The sequence below is a fragment of the Osmerus mordax genome, chromosome 10, assembly GCF_038355195.1.
Source record: "Osmerus mordax isolate fOsmMor3 chromosome 10, fOsmMor3.pri, whole genome shotgun sequence".
NCBI classification, from domain to species: domain Eukaryota; kingdom Metazoa; phylum Chordata; class Actinopteri; order Osmeriformes; family Osmeridae; genus Osmerus; species Osmerus mordax.
The window spans coordinates 4461786-4479964 of record NC_090059.1 but is presented as its reverse complement, the minus strand read 5'-3'; the positions used below and the strand labels follow the sequence as shown (position 1 = coordinate 4479964).

Here is an 18179-nt window from a genome sequence, read left to right as displayed (position 1 = left end):
TGCCATAGTACGGTGTCCTTGAGTGCCGAGAAAGGCGCCTTGGAAATAAAATGTATTATTATTATAATCCATTTCCTTATACTGTAAACGTATATCTACGAATGTGTGGTCTCAAATATACATAAAGATAAAATATATATATATATATTCTGGCGCATTCAAACAATCCCCTCAGTATGGAGCCCTGTAGGTGACATTGATCAAATTAAAATAAAAAACGTGGCCACGATTTATTAAATTGTGCGCACGATTTACTCATTCGTTCCCTCATTTTAGTAAAATTGTGCACATGTTTTGATAATTGGTTCCCTCGTTTTAGTTCAATCTTGTGCACGTTTTACGTCGTTAGATTTTATGAATCCCTCTTGAATACCTCCGTATATACCGTGTTGTGTGCATCTTCAGTTGCAAGTAAACTACGGCGAGACTATAGATTGCAACACAGAGGCCAACAAATACTAACTTTAAATTGTTAATGAGGTAAAGCTTGAATAATGTTGTAAATAAAATAATTTGCTGTCATTATTAGCTGTTGGTGGCATGACTATGGAAGTGGAAATGTTGGTGTGTGTCCTCAACAGAGGTTAAGATGGAAATGGAGGAGGATTCAGTGGGAACACAATGTCATCACAGTGCCTTTTTTGTATGACAGTAGCCTACAGTGCCTTGAAATATGCTTTTATTTATATACATTTGTCAATTCCCTTAAATCCATAATACATGTTTTTAATAATGCTAAATTCAGGGGGAAGTGCACAAAGAAGGGCACACTTATTAGTGGTAACTTGCTTCCAACTTTTGTGTTGACATCCCAGTCATTTTGAGCGGATAAACATCTAAAACCATGCAGGGCTACAGTAGGTCCAAGAACCAGGATTGAGATAAGTTCCTCTGCTTTACTCGCTACATGCTCTGGGTCAGCAGGTCCTCCACATCCTCAGCTAAGTCTAAAATGTCTCTCACCAACTCCCTAGAAAGTTCATGAAGATCCTCCATCGTCTCTATCCAGGCACTCTACTTCAGACCAACGCAATGGATCAGACTAGATTCGCGCTAGCCCCACCCACTGACTTTGATAGGTGAGTTTGACAGATAACACAATTAATGAAGCACTGCAACACAACACGTTGTGAAATGTAAATGTGAAATGTAAATGCACACGTTGTGAAATGTAAAAGCAATCGACTGGGGGCGCTGTTTAGCGCCCCCAGTCGCCACCAATAAATTTTACATAAAATGTATTGGTATTTTAATGAATTCATGACGCATTTAAGAACACATTTATGTATATAATTCCAATTTTAATTAATTAATGACACATTTAAGTAATTATTTAATGGTGTATTTATTTAATTCATTTTGGCACTTTTAGTCCTCCATAGGGGTTGAGGCTTCCTGAACAAAATGTTATGAAAGTTGAGTTGCTGGGCCGCAGAGCCATAGAAAAAGATGCATATTGGCAATTTGGTTCCATAACAGATTCAGATAAGAGAAATGTCTCTGTTTTTGTTTAGCACTTAGCACCACCATAGTAGCTAACAGCGCAGTTCTTGTACTGTGGTGTAGGCTATAATTGATTCAATTGAGTTTTTTTCATTTTCATTTATATAGCACACTTTTAAAACAACAACAGTATCATTTAGCCATTTGAAATCTATTGTAATGACCTGACTAGGTCAGAAAGGAACAATCGTCCAGGTATAAGATGAATTTCCCGAATTTACGTTTATTAACCACACGGTACAGGCTACTAGTAAGCCAAACAGCCGTTTGGCCCTAGCCCACGCTAAATACAAGAAAGGTAGCCCACAAAACAATAGTGACCGTCTTTTGTAAAACCAAGACGTCACAAAAGAACAGATGCTAAACCTGGTCTTAACTTCGAATGCTCCATCCCCCCTGCCCCTTCACCAACCACCAGGCTCCCAGCATCCGAACATTCCGGGCATTTCCGTGATTGGCAGACAGCAGGTTGATTGGCATGTCGGACACCGCAAACACTATTGGTAAACAACCAACTAACAGCCTAACATATAGCCTAACACACGTCTTTCTGTGTGGGTCGCTACACTATTTTTGTACTTTAACTGCTAAGATTCCTTGATGAGATGCCTTATCAATCTATTAACGTTACAAAAGTTTAACACTGCAGTCAGATAGCTACCCTGTTTGCTATTGTATAATGCCTGTTTGAAATACGTATTTGGAGTTTGGAGTCAGGTGGCTGAGCGGTTAGGGAATAGGGCTAGTAATCAGAAGGTTGCCGGTTCAATTCCTGTCACCTAATGACGTTGTGTCCTTGGGCAAGGTACTTCACCTGACTTGCCTCGGCGGAATGTCCCTGACTTACTGTAAGTCGCTCTGGATAAGAGCGTCTGCTAAATGACTAAATGTAAATAGTAGGGCTAGCCATGATCTAGTAACTTAAAGGCTGGTAGTTGATTAAAGATACTAATGGGGATATGTTTAAGATTGAGATTGGACTCAAATGTGGGTAATTGTATGTGTAGGCGTACATGTTATTAACATTTAAACATTAAAAGAAGGGGGGAGATAGCAGACTTCTTCAAAAAGCTGAGCAAACAGGATCAGGTGGAAATAGACCCCAGTCCTTGCACCACCCCAAAACCTCAGAGCAGCTCCCTCCCCGAGGCTACAGGCACCATGTCAGAGCATACTAAGCAGTCACATGCCAAGTTTAGCTTGTGTTTGTAGGCCACACATGTAAGTCTACACAAAAGTAACCAAAAAGGACCAAAAGTAATTGTACAATTGGCTGCTCAGCTGTTCCATGGCCAGGTGTATGTTATTCCCTCATAAAGGGAGTTCGTTATTTCATTGACAAGGAGCAGATAAAAGGTCTAGAGTTCATTTCAAGTATGGTATTTGTGTTTGGAATCTGTTGCTGTCAACTCTCAATATGAAGTCCAAAGAGCTGTCACCATCAGTGAAGCAAGCCATCGTTAGGCTGAAAAATCAAAACAAACCTATCAGAAAGATAGCAAAAACATTAGGTGTGGCCAAATCAACTGTTTGGTACATTCTTAAAAAGAAAGCAACACCAAAAGACCCGGAAGACCACGGAAAACAACTGTGGTGGATGACAGAATAATTATTTCCCTGGTGAAGAAAAACCCCTTCACAACAGTTGGCCAGATCAAGAACACTCTCCAGGAGGTAGGCATATCTGTGTCAAAGTCAACAATTAAGAGAAGACTTCACCAGAGTAAATACAGAGGGTTCACCACAAGATGTAAACCATTGGTGAGTCTCAAAAACAGGAAGACCAGATTAGAGTTTGCCAAAAAACATCTAAAAGAGCCTGTCCAGTTCTGGAACAACATCCTATGGACAGATGAGACCAAGATCAACTTGTACCAGAATGATGGGAAGAGAAGAGTATGGAGAAGGGAAGGAACTGCTCATGATCCAAAGCATACCACCTCATCAGTGAAGCATAGTGGAGGTAGTGTTATGACGTGGGCATGTATGGCTGCCAATGGAACTGGTTCCCTTGTATTTATCGATGATGTGACTGCTGACAAAAGCAGTAGGATGAATTCTGAAGTGTTTCGGGCAATATTATCTGCTCAGATTCAGCCAAATGCTTCAGAACTCATAGGACGGCGCTTCACAGTGCAGATGGACAATGACCTGAAGCATACTGCGAAAGCAACCAAAGAGTTTTTTAAGGCAAAGAAGTGGAATGTTCTGCAATGGCCAAGTCAATCACCTGACCTAAATCCAATTGAGCATGCATTTCACTTGCTAAAGACAAAACTGAAGGGAAAATGCCCCAAGAACAAGCAGGAACTGAAGACGGTTGCAGTAGAGGCCTGGCAGAGCATCACCAGGGACGAAACCCAGCGTCTGGTGATGTCTATGGGTTCCAGACTTCAGGCTGTCATTGACTGCAAAGGATTTGCAACCAAGTATTAAAAGTGACTATTAGATTTATGATTATGTTAGTTTGTCCAATTATTTTTGGTCCCTTAAAAAGGGGGGGGCCACATATAAAATGTGTTGTAATTCCTACACCGTTCACCTGATTTGGATGTAAATACCCTGAAATTAAAGCTGAAAGTCTGCACTTAAAGCACCTTGATTGTTTCATTTCAAATCCATTGTGGTGGTATACAGAGCCAAAATGATGAAAATTGTGTCAATGTCCAAATACTTATGGACCTAACTGTATAAAAGTCTGGTTCCGCCACTGTGAATCAGACTTGTTTGTCCTGCACATCCCACAAATGCTCGATTGGATTTAGATCTGGGGAATTTGGAGACTTTTTAGAACTTGTTGTTTTGTTCCTAAAACCATTTTAGCTTTTTGACAGAGCACATTATCATGCCACTGCCATCAGGGAATACTGTTTCCATGAAAGGGTGTACATGGTCTGGCAACAATGCTTAGGTAGGTGGTACGTGTCAAAGTAACATCCACATGAATGGCACTGCCTCCGCTGGCTTGCCTCCTTACCATAGTGCATCCTGATGTCATGTGTTCCCCAGGTTAGCAACACGCACACCACCGGCCGACCACGTGAGGTCAAATAAAACGTGATTCATCAGACAAAGCCACCTCCTTCCATTGCTCAGTTGTCCAGTACGGATGCTCACATGCCCATTATAGGCACTTTCGGCAGTGGACAGGGGACAGTATGGGCACCCTGACTGGTCTGCGGCTACACAACCTCATGCGCAACAAACTGCGATGCACTGTGTGTTCTGACAATGCTGGTTCTGTGTATCAGAACCAGCATTAACCTTTTCAGCAATTTGAGATGCAGTAACACGTCTGTTGAATCAGACCCCACGGGCCACCCTTCGCTCCCCACGTGCATCAATAAGCCTTGGCCACCCATGACCCTGTTGCTGGTTCACTTTTGAGAGGTACTGCTGATGCTCTGAGTCAGCCGTCCATTCATCACAATTTGGTTCTTATCAACGTTGTTAAAATCCTTACACTTGCCAATTTTTCCTGCTTCTAACACATTGACTGAGGACAAAATGTTCACTTTCATGCGTAATATCTCCCACCCGCTGACAGATGCCATGATAACAGGATACACAGTGTTATTCAAATCACCTGTCCGTGGTGTAGATATACAATCACCGGCCACTTTATTAGGTACAATTGTTCAATTGCTTATTAACACAAATAGCTAATCAGCCAATCACATGGCAGCAAATCAATGCATTTAGGCATGTTATGTGGACAAGACAGTAGCGGACTGGCCATCGGGAGCACCGGGAGAATTCCTGGAGGGCCGCCCGCTTGCCTTATATATTTTTTTACTACTATTCAAAATGTCGGCAGACGATTGAGCGACACGGTTGGCCGGCCGCCCTTTCCCCCAGGCCGGTTGGTCTATTCCAAATGAACGTCTATGCAGCCCTTGGCCCCGCCCTCTTAGTCTCGCTTACACACAACAGTGACACTGACAGATCGAAAGCTAGCTAGTAGAGACAATATAACGATGGAAAACCAGGCTAAGAAACGTAAGGGTGGGGTTGAAAAATTAAGAGACAAAAAGACATCACCTTCACTAGACAAGGTTTTACCAATTGAAAAACGGATATGTTTATTTTACATAAAGCTCCAAAAACAATTTTTCACTCAAATCAGCCAAAACATTTCGCACGCTCGCATTAACTGTGGATGTCCCTAACTAGCATCACATCAAACCCCGAATGTGCATGCAGTAGCAGGGCAGCTGTGGTGGCGTATACTGGGGCCGATTCTGGTGGGCCGGTCTGGATCAAAGTCCAGGGCCTATTTTTACTCCCAGTCCGTCCCTGGGTCAAGACAACTTGCTGAAGTTCAAACTGAGCATCAGAATGGGGAAGAAAGTGGATTTAAGTGACTTTGAACGTGGTATGGTTGTTGGTGCCAGACGGGCTGGTCTGAGTATTTCAGAAACTGCTGATCTACTGGGATTGTCAGGCACAACCATCTTTAAGGTTTACAGAGAATGGTCCGAAAAATAGAAAATATCCAGTGAGCGGCAGTCGGGTGGACAAAAATGCCTTGTTGATGTCAGAGGTCAGAGGAGAATGGGCAGACTGGTTTGTGATGATAGAAAGGCAACAGTAACTCAAACTAGAGGGTATAATTTCTGGGGAAATTGTAGGGTGTGCTTGCTTGTGTCGGTTGCAGATGGGTCCATTTAATATGAAACAAGCTGAACCCCCTTTGAAACAAGCTATTCTAACAACGTCACCAGCAGTATTTTTCAGATGGAATTGCGATTCAAAGAGTACCATCTGCTAACTGAAAATATGCCCCCAAACACGTCAATAAGCTTGATATTTATTTAGGGGAAAATGGTTATTTCAAAATAAGTTTGCTGGAAGCGAGAAGTGTGTTAGTTCAGATTTCTCTTCCAATGATTTCTTAGATTTCTTTGACCAAAAAATCTATGCAATAAGGGACAAACTACAGACTAGTCCTGGAGGAGTGGCCATCAACACTGAACTTTCCCCTATACCAAGCATGCTGCATGTTGAGGCTCTCACTCACTTTAACCCTATTTCTATGGAAGCGTTCATCGAGCTGATAGACTCCTCGAAACCCACTAGCTGCCTTCTCGACCCCCTCCCTGCCAAACTCTGTAGGGAACTTCTCCCTATTATTGGACCACCCATGCTTAGTATTATTAATGAATCTATTGTAATTGGCCAAGTCCCCAACGATTTCAAACAAGCTATTATTAAGCCCCTTCTTAAAAAAACTAACCTGGATCCAGGTTGTCTTAGCAACTACAAGCCAATTTCTAATTTGCCATTTCTCTCCAAAATTTTAGAGAAGGCTGTGGCACAACAGCTCACTGAGCACCTCTCCTCAAATCAGCTTTATGAACCTCTCCAGTCTGGATTTCGTCTCCACCACAGCACTGAAACTGCATTAGCCAAGGTAGTCAATGATCTACTGTTAGCCTCTGACGCGGGTTCTATCTCTGTCCTGGTTCTTCTAGACCTAAGTGCAGCTTTTGACACGGTGGATCATGAGATTCTCTTGGAACGTATGGAGAACTATGTTGGGATTTCTGGTACATCACTTCAGTGGTTTAGATCGTATCTATCTGATAGATCACAATATGTCCACTATGATGGCTGCTCATCCAGGAGCTCCACTGTAAAATACGGAGTACCACAGGGTTCAGTTCTAGGCCCTCTGTTATTTTCACTCTATATGCTGCCTTTAGGAAACATAATTAGAAGCTCTGGGGTAAATTTCCACTGTTATGCAGATGATACTCAGCTATATATGTCTATAAAGTCTGGAGAATTTCCTCATGCTATGGAAAAATGTGTTTCTAGGTTGAGAGCTTGGATGACTGCAAATTTCCTTCTTCTAAATTCGGATAAAACCGAGGTTCAAATTTTCGGTCCTAAAAAATATAGAAATAATTTTTCCAATCTGACCTTAGACCTAGACGGCGTCAAGTCTCTCAAAGCCAGCTAGTAAATAATTTAGGAGTCACAATGGACCCAGACCTTTCGTTTAAGTACCATATTAAGCAAATTACCAGAACTGCATTTTTCCATCTACGTAATATTGCCAAAATACGAAAATTTATCTCAAAGGATGATGCCGAAAAACTAATACATGCATTTGTTACGTCCCGATTGGACTATTGCAATGTGTTGTTCTCTGGCCTCCCAATTACCCACCTAAAAAATTTACAGCGGGTGCAAAATGCTGCTGCTAGACTATTGACCAGAACAAGAAAGTTTGATCACATAACATCTACTCTTGTCTCTCTACACTGGCTCCCTATCCAAGCCAGAGCTGACTTCAAAGTTCTACTACTAACCTACAAATCTCTGCATGGATTGGCACCACTGTACCTCTCCGGTCTCCTTGCACCCTATTGCCCCGCAAGGACACTTAGATCTCAAGATGCCGGCTATCTGGTGGTTCCCAAAATTAAGAAAAAAACAGCTGGAGGTAGGGCGTTCTCATATAAAGCACCTCTTCTCTGGAACAAATTACCCGTCTCAATTAAGGAGTCTGATACTGTTTCGACATTTAAAATTAGGTTAAAAACATTATTGTTTAGTCAATTCTATGACTGTTAAAGGTAAGTATGTTACTAGTTGGAGGCAACGGGGGACGGGTTGTTTCCATCCTTATTCTATAAGTATAACTTATTTTAGAGTTCTCTTCCTCTGGAACAGATTTCATGTTCCAAACGAGGGGGGCTGTCGCTGTCTTGGTGTGTGGGGTTGCATCAAATTCCCCTTTTTTGCTCTGTTAAATTGCTGCACCAGTCCACACTTGACCGGTGGGGATCTCATTCTATTATGACTGTAACTGTTAGCTGCTCCTGGCATTCTCTAATCCCTGCTCTCCTCTCTCTGTCCCCCCCCACACACATCCCTTGTGGTGTGGGGGGTTTGAGTTGTCAGCACCTGCCTGGTCGTCGGTCAGCCAACGCTGGACCTGGTCGCTGGTCCTGTCCTACATCTATAAAGTTGAACAATGGATTTTGGTGTTTCAAAACCCATCGACACTGTATGACTATGTTTAGCCTGTGTTCTGCTCCTCTCTCTCACCAACCATCTCTGGAGGAGGGGATCCCTCTCTGAATTGCTCCTCCCAAGGTTTCTTCCATTTTTTTTCTCCTGTTGAGAGTTTTTTGGGAGTTTTTCCTTGTCTTCCTTGAGGGTTTAGGTTGGTTGAGGGGCAGTTCTATGGGCGTATGTGAAGCCCTCTGTGACATGCTTGCGTGTAAAAAGGGCTATACAAATAAATTTGATTTGATCATTGTCAGTAACAAAGCCAAAAGCGACCAATTGGTCTCAGTCTAGAGCCCTGCGTGGAGAAGCTGAATTGTGCTACGAGCAAGCTAGCCTAGCTGCTGTTGCTAGCAAAACTACACTGAGGGGATTGTTTGAATGCGCCGGAAATTAAAAACTTTTCTTTTGACATAAAGTTTAGGCTGTGGAATTGAAGACAGCGATGCACCACATAAGCTTGAGTTTACCGTAATTTTCGGACTATAAACCACGCCTTTTTTCACATTTTTCGACCCTGCGGCTTATATAACGGTGCGGCTAATCTATGGATTTTTACAGCTAACGGCCACTAGGGGACCTCCTAAATCTATGTATTTTACAGGTTACAGTCCACCAACTTTAACTCTATGGGCTCTATGGCCGGTCCGCGCCCCCCACCTTTAAGCGGCAGGCTCCAGCAGGAAAAACTGGAAGCCGGAAAAGAGTGAGACAGGTAGCGCGCAAAAATAAAAGTGGAACCGAGAGTGGTACGAGAGACAGAACGAGAGCAAGACAGTTTGTGCAAAGGAAGTTTTCATGCACCAACCCTTATTATGGAAACAAACGTAGGACCCCTAAATTGATAAAAATTTGGCAGAGGACCCCCAATTGAAAATATTTTGTGCCAGGGACCCCCAGAAGCAAATATATCAGTACATTTACGCTTTAAAAAAATATTATGTGCACACTTTTTCAAGGTTTTTCAAAAATAGCCAAAGTTAAGTAATTAAATGATTGTGACGCTATGTGACGCGAAAATGAATAATAAAGAATAAATATATATGAGAGAGAACAATGGTTGTGCTCGCCGAAGGCTTGAGCACACCCAATAACCCTAGTTACATTTACATTTAGTCATTTAGCAGACGCTCTTATCCAGAGCGACTTACAGTAAGTACAGGGACATTTCCCAGAGGCAAGTAGGGTGAACTGCCTTGCCCAAGGACACAACGTCATTTTGCACTCCCGGGGAATCGAACCAGCAACCTTCTGATTACTAGCCCGATTCTCTAACCGCTCAGCCACCTGACTCCACCTGAGTTACAACCAAGGTATCCAGAATACCATCTCTGAACCCACAACATGTCGAACCTTGAAGCAGATGGGCTACAGCAGCAGAAGACCACACCGGGTGCCACTCCTGTCAGCTAAGCTAATATATATATAGAGAGAGATATAGAGATATATAGATAAATAGAGATAGAGAGAGATGGTGCGGCTTCTTTCGTGGACTAACCGGTAATGATCAGGCACTCATTGTGGTCCAGGGCTTCGGTAAAGAGGCGGGAGACGATGAGCTTGGGGTTGATCAGGAAGCAGATCTCCTCTTGCACCAGGCCTGACCCTGTGACTCCTCCACCCACAAACTGGTTGGCAAAGTCCACCTGCAAAGCAATATGGCTAAACATGAGAGCAGAGGACGTTTTGCTGAGCAACTGTGACATTAAAATTGTAATATCCTCAGACTTCTTTTATAAAAACTTCATCAATTTCTGCCATGAAAACAAAACTGACAAATCTACTGAAAGTAAAACTGATTTAAAATATCTCTCTCCTGTCTTTCTGTGGCCATTAAAATGGTATACTGACTGGAGCAAACATTTGTAACAGAAAAAAATATAATCAAAAAGGTTGGACCTCTTTTCTTTCTGACAGGGCTGATGACAGTTCTCTCAGGCTGATTGCAATAGCAAGCTTGGGTGCTGGTGTTACTCAGACATTTACGCCCCGTGGCTAAACGAGCCCCACCCAGGGAGCGTCACGTCAGAACGAAGCTGCAGGACCTAACATCCAACCAAAGCAGTGTGCCTCTCTGCACCAAAGCTCACTCCAGGAAGCAGCCAAATTGAATTATTTTGATATTCCTCCATTTGGAAGGCCAATCTCTTTCTCACTTTGGGCTGTAAAATGTTTTTTTTTTTTATTGCTAGTGACATGGGCCATATAGATGCTGCCGATGTGCATGCATATTTACATTTTGGACCATTCACATCAAAACAAGAAAGAATCTGGAGCGCCCTGGCGTTGACAGGATCACACATTGTTTTGGTCTGAGGGAAGCTGCGTGGAACGCATAATCCACCATTTTAAGGACTGTCAGTTTTGGCTCATTGGACTGTGGACAGCCCGGGCTAACTTTGTATCACCCTGGCATCGGGCTTGGAAACGGCAGTCGAGTGGCGGCCAACCATTTTACCCTCGACCAGTCACTCAGCCCCGGGACACTCGGGCAGGCCTCCAAAGTCTGCTCTGACAGGCTGTCAGAGAGCCCCGCCTCGCCCGCACGTCCATCACTCTGGCTGCAGGGTACCCCGGAGCTGGTCATGTGTGCACATCACTTGTCAGATCCACAGCAAGCGAAGGCAAACAAAAAGGTGAAGGGGAGATGAGGGCACCCTGACAATGTGGATGCGGTTAGGGCAGGGGAGAATGAGGGGAAGGCAGGGGTCTCAAGTCCCCAACTCCGCCCCCATCGGTTCCAGAGCGGCCCCCTTCTGACGTGTCTCCTGTGCCATCACAGGCCTGTTCAGCAGCAGTAAGTATTCTGTGGTAACTGACTATCATTGTGTGTTTGTGCACACGTGTTGGGCGCAGAGAGGCATTGAGCGAGCGATAGGTCTCCAGTCTATTTCAGAATGGGATCCAAGGAAAAAGTAGAGAAACCTTAAGTGCCACTATCCAGTCTGCCGTTGACTTCATTCTGCCTTTCCCCAGTGTAAACGTTATCAAAGTAATTTACAACTGTAATACATGTCCTACCTGCAGCATTCCATAGCCTTGGTCCTCAATGGTTCCTTCACATGTTATGTGAAGCTTTGTAAGCTGAGTTTGTGAACTGTAACACAAATAAATTGTGTTATATTATACATTTGACAATTGTCATGATGAATATTCAAATGAATTTTAAATACTAAATAATGGTAATGTGATCTTTGAAAATAATCCAAATATAGGATTACAGGTGTAAACATTGAGTGAGATGGACATATAATGTTTTTTTATGAATCCCACTTTTAGAATGTGAAGGACAAAGTGTGTACAGTACTTCATCCAGTTTGGAGGACTATCCAATCCAATTGTCTTGTGTAAGTAACAAGTCCATTGGGTTCTGAAATCAAGGAAACCTTCAATCAATGATGATTTGCACCCTGTAATAGAAAATAATACGACTAATATTGATATTGCTCATCTAGTTTGTTTCAAACCTTACTTTGCTCAATGACAATAGTAGAGAAGTATTTTCAGTTTCTCAATCTTCCTCTGGGATGTCCCCTCAAATAGCCTGTGAAAGACAGGTTGTAGAAAAGAGGCCAAAGGTACTTTAGAAAACAAAACAATTAAATTATAACATTGCCATAGAATTTGTTATGCCTCAATGAAGTATTAAGCCTATCAATGTAAAGTCTAATGCCTCCTCCATTCACTCTTACAGGCACTCATTCATTCCCAACACCATTTCACTTCTGAACTCGGCACTGGGGTAGATAGAAGGCTAGTGATAGTTTATATGATAATGATGGTGACGATTAGGGCTGGGTGGTATGGCCTAAAATGTATGTCACGATATAATAATAGTATATATCACAATATATTTGTTTTTCTTGAAATATCATGAAAATGCAGTCCACACCGCTGCGTCTAATCTACCGCACTCGGACAGATTTAGATGGGGGACGGCAGGTGTTTCACATGAGTTGCATTTTTACTTTTGCAGTGCTTTGCCACTGAAGAAGAGCTAATATGTAGCTTTTAACCGTATCCTTCGTTTATGGGATCACAAGAAAACGTTATTCAATATTTGTAGTGAGCTAGCTTTAACAAATTATCACATGGCTGAATACTCGATTCCGTTTGCCTACAGTAAACATTTCACAATTCTAACCAACCTGGCATCATTGACTGCATACACCCAAAACAATACTCTACTCCAGGGGTCCTCAAACTTTTTTCTGCGAGGGCCAGATAATTTTTCCTTTCTTTAATGTGGGGCCGGGTCGGTCTAACAATGACATGGGCTGGAGTGACAACCAGTATTATTGTGGAGATTTCATTATGATTTTAAATGCATTTATTATGCTAGATTAGTTTATTATTTTGTTATGCACCGTACATATCAAGGGATGTATAGCCTATTAAAAGAGCATCAGGGCTCAACATTAACATTTTTTGGCGGGTTTGAAACTTACTGGCCCCAAGACAGTTTTTACTGGCCCCCCCTCCAAAAGTTGTAATTTATCATTGTTACAACAAAACCAAAGACTTATACGTTGTGTTATTCTGTTAACATGTTTAACTGTTTATTAAACACATCCTGGATATAAAAAGAACAAAAATGAAATCACATTTCTAGCGATAAAAAAATAAAAGGTAGTCAGCAAAACAATTGACTTTTAACCTCAAACATGACGTGCTCTCTTCCCTGCTGACAGCCATCTCTGCACAACTGTCTGGCTGAAATTGAAACCTCTGGTCCCTCAATGCTAATATATAAAAGCTTCCATAGCATTTCATCAGTATGATACTAAGTACCCAAGTCGACACCATTCTTCTGCTGCAGTTCAATAGCCTGGGGGAACGAGGCGAACGTCTGGCCCGTCTTAATTACGTGATATTTCTGTTGTTATAATTCGTGCAATAACATGATGGGCATCTACATTTAAATTCCTGACCAGCATGGTCAACGGCCTCGAAGATGGATTGTCAACCATCCGCTTAGTTGTCACGCAAACCAGGTGCTGTCTGCTAGCATGGCTGGTCAGGTATTGTTTTCTAAAATTGTCGGTGCCTCTGTAAAAATATCCACTTTAGTCTGCTTTAGACGGGAACATACGACAGACTACACAGTGCATCTTCGTTCCATAAAAAAAGTTGCTTCCGTTTGAGCTCGTAGCTCTACCATTTTGCTGCCATCTTCACTTTATTGTCTCGCGCCAGTCTCGCGCCAGTTGTTAAAAAATGAATCGAGATTAGAGAATTACAATTTGACAACCACTCCTCACTCACTACTCAACTCTTGATTTGCCAACTGTGCGCCCCACGAGCTGCAAAGTTATTTATGCATTAGCAGATAGCAAAACATATGAAGGATGTTAACTTTTACAATGCAAATTTCTTTCTCAATCAATAATTTGCAGTGGCCCGATCGGGCCAGTGAGTTGCTAGTTTAACTGTCCCGACATTACTTTTTTACTGTCCCCGGGCCATCGGGCCATCGTTATTGTCGAGCCCTGAGCATTATTACTGTCGTAATGACTGTGTCACATTGTGCCGACGAACCTAGCTCTGTCTCGACAGGAAAAGCACACTTTAAACACAGCCCCGGTCAAATCAAATCAACACTTTATTTGTACATCTTTTTACAGCCAACGTCACAGAGGGCTTTACAGATGCCCACAGATCAGCACCTATGGCCAAGCTGAAGCCTCAAGCCACAGTGAGCGGACTCACCCCTCTGTCAGGACCGCAGGTGGATCCCCTGCTCTAGTCTTTACTGGGCGACACAGCTGGCTGCCCTTCATCTGTATATTACGAGAATCACAGCGGCTTTTAGGTTACACAGTAATAAGACAACACAGTAATAAGTCCTATTCATGGATATTGAAATCAAAACATTTATTTACTTATGCATATTAATCAGTGTGAACTGTGGGCTTGCTTCTGGCTAGTGAGAAGTCCAATGTCAGGTTCCATTCCTGTCACAGCCAGTCTCAAAGACTGATGCAAATGTTCATCAGTTAGTCTTGATCTCATTGGATTTTTCATCAGTTTCATGCTTAAAAAGATTAGCTCACAGATATACGTGCTTCCAAAATGTGTGGACATCTGTTTATGTTTGGATATGTCTCGTTAGGGAGGGCAGCATAGAATTCATTGAGACTGTTGGGCTTACAATGCGTCTTTCAGAACATCACAGTTCTGTAACTCAGCCAACTCAAACTGATAAGAAGGCATGGCTTTGTCAATGTCGGCAGCAAAGGGGTTCTGAAAAAGGCAGATTTCTTTAGCGTGGACAGGTAGCTCACGGAATCTCACATCAAACTGCGCCTTCAGCATTTCCAGCGCTTCCACTGATTTTTAGGCTGGGAATGGGGCCGCTGGTTTCGTAGCTGAGGCTTTGGGTAACAGGGAGATGGGTGAAGTCTTGCTTTTGCACTTGTCCCACAAGCAGTGCTAGTTTCACCTCAAATGCTTTTATGTGGGAATACATGTCACATATTAGTTTCCCCTTGCCTTGGAGCTGCAAGTTGAGGCCGTTCAACATTTCTGTCACATCTGTTAAAAAGGCGAGGTCCCATTTCCATTCTGTGTCGATCTGTTCTGGGACAGTTTTGCCCTTTGTCAGAAGAAAGGTTGATTTTGGGTAGCAGCTCGTAAAATCGCCTCAAAACTCTGCCCCGGCTTAACCATTGGACTTCAGTGTGGTAAAGCACATCTCCGTGAGCAGACTCTAGCTCAGAGAGAAAGGCTTGGAACTGCCTGTGTTTAAATCTGTTTGCTCTGATGAAGTTTATACATGACATCACCACCTTCATAACCGATTCCCACTTCAGAACTTTGCAGCACAGTGCTTGCTGGTGAATCAGGCAGTGGACTTGTAACGGGGGGGTGAAACCTCCATTTCTCTATTTATGCATCCTATTAGCCCCCTCGACGCGCCAACCATACTAGGAGCCCCGTCAGTCGTGATGCTGGCCAGCTCAGACCAGTCTAGATCCAACACCCCTATCATTTGGCACACTTTACCAAAAATATCCTCCCCTGTCGTAGTACCTTTGAGACTTTGGAATGCTAGCTCCTTGGACACTTAAAAGTTTGAGCTAACTCCCTGTAGAAAAATTAGCAGCTGTGCTGTGTCCTGCACGTCATTGCCCTCATCCAGTGCTAATGCAAAAAAATCGAATTCTTTCACTTTCTCCTTCAGCTGGGCATATACGTTATACCCCATTTCTTCAATTTGTCTGGTGATTGAACTTGCGGTCAGACTCACCAGGATGGATGAGCACATTTAAGACGTCTTTCTTATCGGGGCACACCTCCTCCGCAACAGCATTTACATTTATTGACAAACTCACCATCAATGAATGGCCTACCGCTGGTTGCAATCAGCTTAGCTACCTGAAAGCTAGCTCGAACAGATGACTGGTTCAACTAGGTTTTGCGTGCAAACGTATTCTGCTAAGCTAATAGTCCACGTTTCAGCTTTGACACTTTGTCTGCTCTCATTTGGCCTTGTACACTCGTATACTTGTCTCTGTGGCGGGTTTCATAGTGTCGGCTCAGATTGTAGTCTTTGAACACAGACATGGTTTCTTGACAGATGAGACAAACAGACATTTCTTTGCATTGAACAAAACAAATATCACTTGTCCACCCTTGGTTAAATAGCCTGCATTCTGAATCTACTTTTCTCTTTCCCAACCGTTTGTCCGTTTTGTTGTCTCTGAATTTTCTTGCTGGCTCGCGTGCACCTGCTCGATCACGATCACGATGGAACGTTATGTTGAATGTACCATTCTGTTGGTAGGTGAATTTAACAAATAATTAGTTTACGTTAATAATTATAGTTAATAACTAAGGGACATTTTAGTTTGAAAGCCAACCTTCATTATCAAATACAGATATTATATGATTAAAACATATAGGCCTATAAAAAATAAAATTTTCAAAAGTGTCTCTGGCATTGTTCAGAGGGCTGGTCCAAATGTGTGGCGGGCCATATTCGGCCCGCGGGCCGTAGTTCGGGGACCCCCTCTACTCCATCTGTGCAATACTGATTGTGAGATTGTGGAAGATTGCTTGCGATGTTTGCATAGATTGATTGCAATATTTGGGTTAAAGTTCCGTCATTTTATGCCGTGCCTGTTGTGAATGGGGCTGTGACAAATCTTCTAGAAGGCTCTACCGCGGTTAGCACGGTATAATCAAAATCCATATTGTAGGCCAAATTCATACCGGCGTATTTCTATACCGTTCATACCGCCCACCCTAGTGACAATGATGATGGTTGTGATCATGTTTCACGATGCTGCCAACCTTTGCTAACTATCAGTTTTGTTTATGATGTTGGCTGTGTTTCTTGCATAAGGTTGTTGAATTGTTTCATATATCCATGTTGTAAATACTATTGGTGACATGTTGATCTTCGAACTGCTGTCCTGAAAATCAGCACTTTATTTTTGCAAGCATCTTTATAGCACTTTTCTTTCATATGTAACTCCAAGATTGGTAGGTCAACTTGGAACCACTGTTCTCCTCAAGTCCGTAACATTCAGTGCCCTTTTGTATTATATAGCTGTATCTTTGGCTGTTTTCTGTCTTGCTGCAAAATCAATTGCCCTCTGGGGATAAATACATTTGAAAGTCCTACCAAATTTCTAAGCACTATAAATTCATTAAGTAGTCCAAAGCAACATATAAAAAATAACAACATGTATGCCATTCCATATAATCAATCTAAAGGTAGAAGTTGGACAAGGGTCACACAAGGCAACCAACACCTTCAAATCTTCAGCTATTAAAACCGTTCAGCTCTCACAAAATTCAGCAGTTTCAGGCTATGACTGCTATATCTTTTCAGCTTTGTACCTCTTATGCTTGAATTAATATAAATCAATATTCATAATATTTTTTACATGGTTTTCCAATTGAGTTTTTTTTCAAATCCTCTCAATCCTCTTAAACTTCTTCAACTTTCAAATCCTTCTTCCTCAATCCTTCAGCTACAGCCACCATTTACACTTTAAAATGTTGACAAAACCCTAAACTATTTTTTTTTTATTCAGCTTTTTGATATCTATTCAACTTTTTTTAATATCACTGATTATGTTTCATGACTTTTTCAAACCGTTTCTGAGATTTACATGGGTGTGTATGTGAGAGCCTAAAGTGCTGACTGAAACGCTTAGAGTGGAGGGGAGCTTCGAAATCAGTTTCAAAAAGTATTTCTGGTTTGCCAGCATTGCCACAATTTTCACTATTCATGCTTCATTTTTGGATCAATAGATAGCTAATTTTGTGCTGGTCGTGGAAAGTTGTCTGTGGAATCCAACAGACGTACACATTTGTTCAGAGCCCCACGAAAGCGAGACAAAGTCCAACTCTCGCCCCATAGAGACCTATGCAAATCTGGTGACACATTTCTCAGAGAAAGCAGAAGTTAGAAGTTTTTGATAGCTTTGCGTCTAGGTTAACTTGTTTGAGGTGTGGATTCTAGCTACATTTCTGTTATTCGCGCTACCCTCAGCGCGTTAGCAATCATAGCTGCACCATCACCGTGGCAACCAAACAGACATGCGCCATTCAGACTCTTACACAAGTGATTGGTATTAGCTTATTAGTGGAGACACAAGACAAGCTATTCAGTCAACTAGTCTCATTAAAAGACTAAGAGCACC

At 42.3% G+C, this 18179-nt stretch overlaps 1 protein-coding gene across 1 annotated transcript in view; it reads right to left on the bottom strand.

Annotated features, from left to right (window-relative positions):
* Positions 1-18179, bottom strand: part of LOC136950677 (poly(ADP-ribose) glycohydrolase-like) — a 79001-nt gene that overhangs the window by 20758 nt on the left and 40064 nt on the right. The window contains 5 exon segments of the mRNA XM_067245119.1: positions 10022-10169; positions 11545-11620; positions 11831-11859; positions 11862-11909; positions 12001-12067. Coding sequence (XP_067101220.1) covers positions 10022-10169; positions 11545-11620; positions 11831-11859; positions 11862-11909; positions 12001-12067 — 368 coding nt within the window.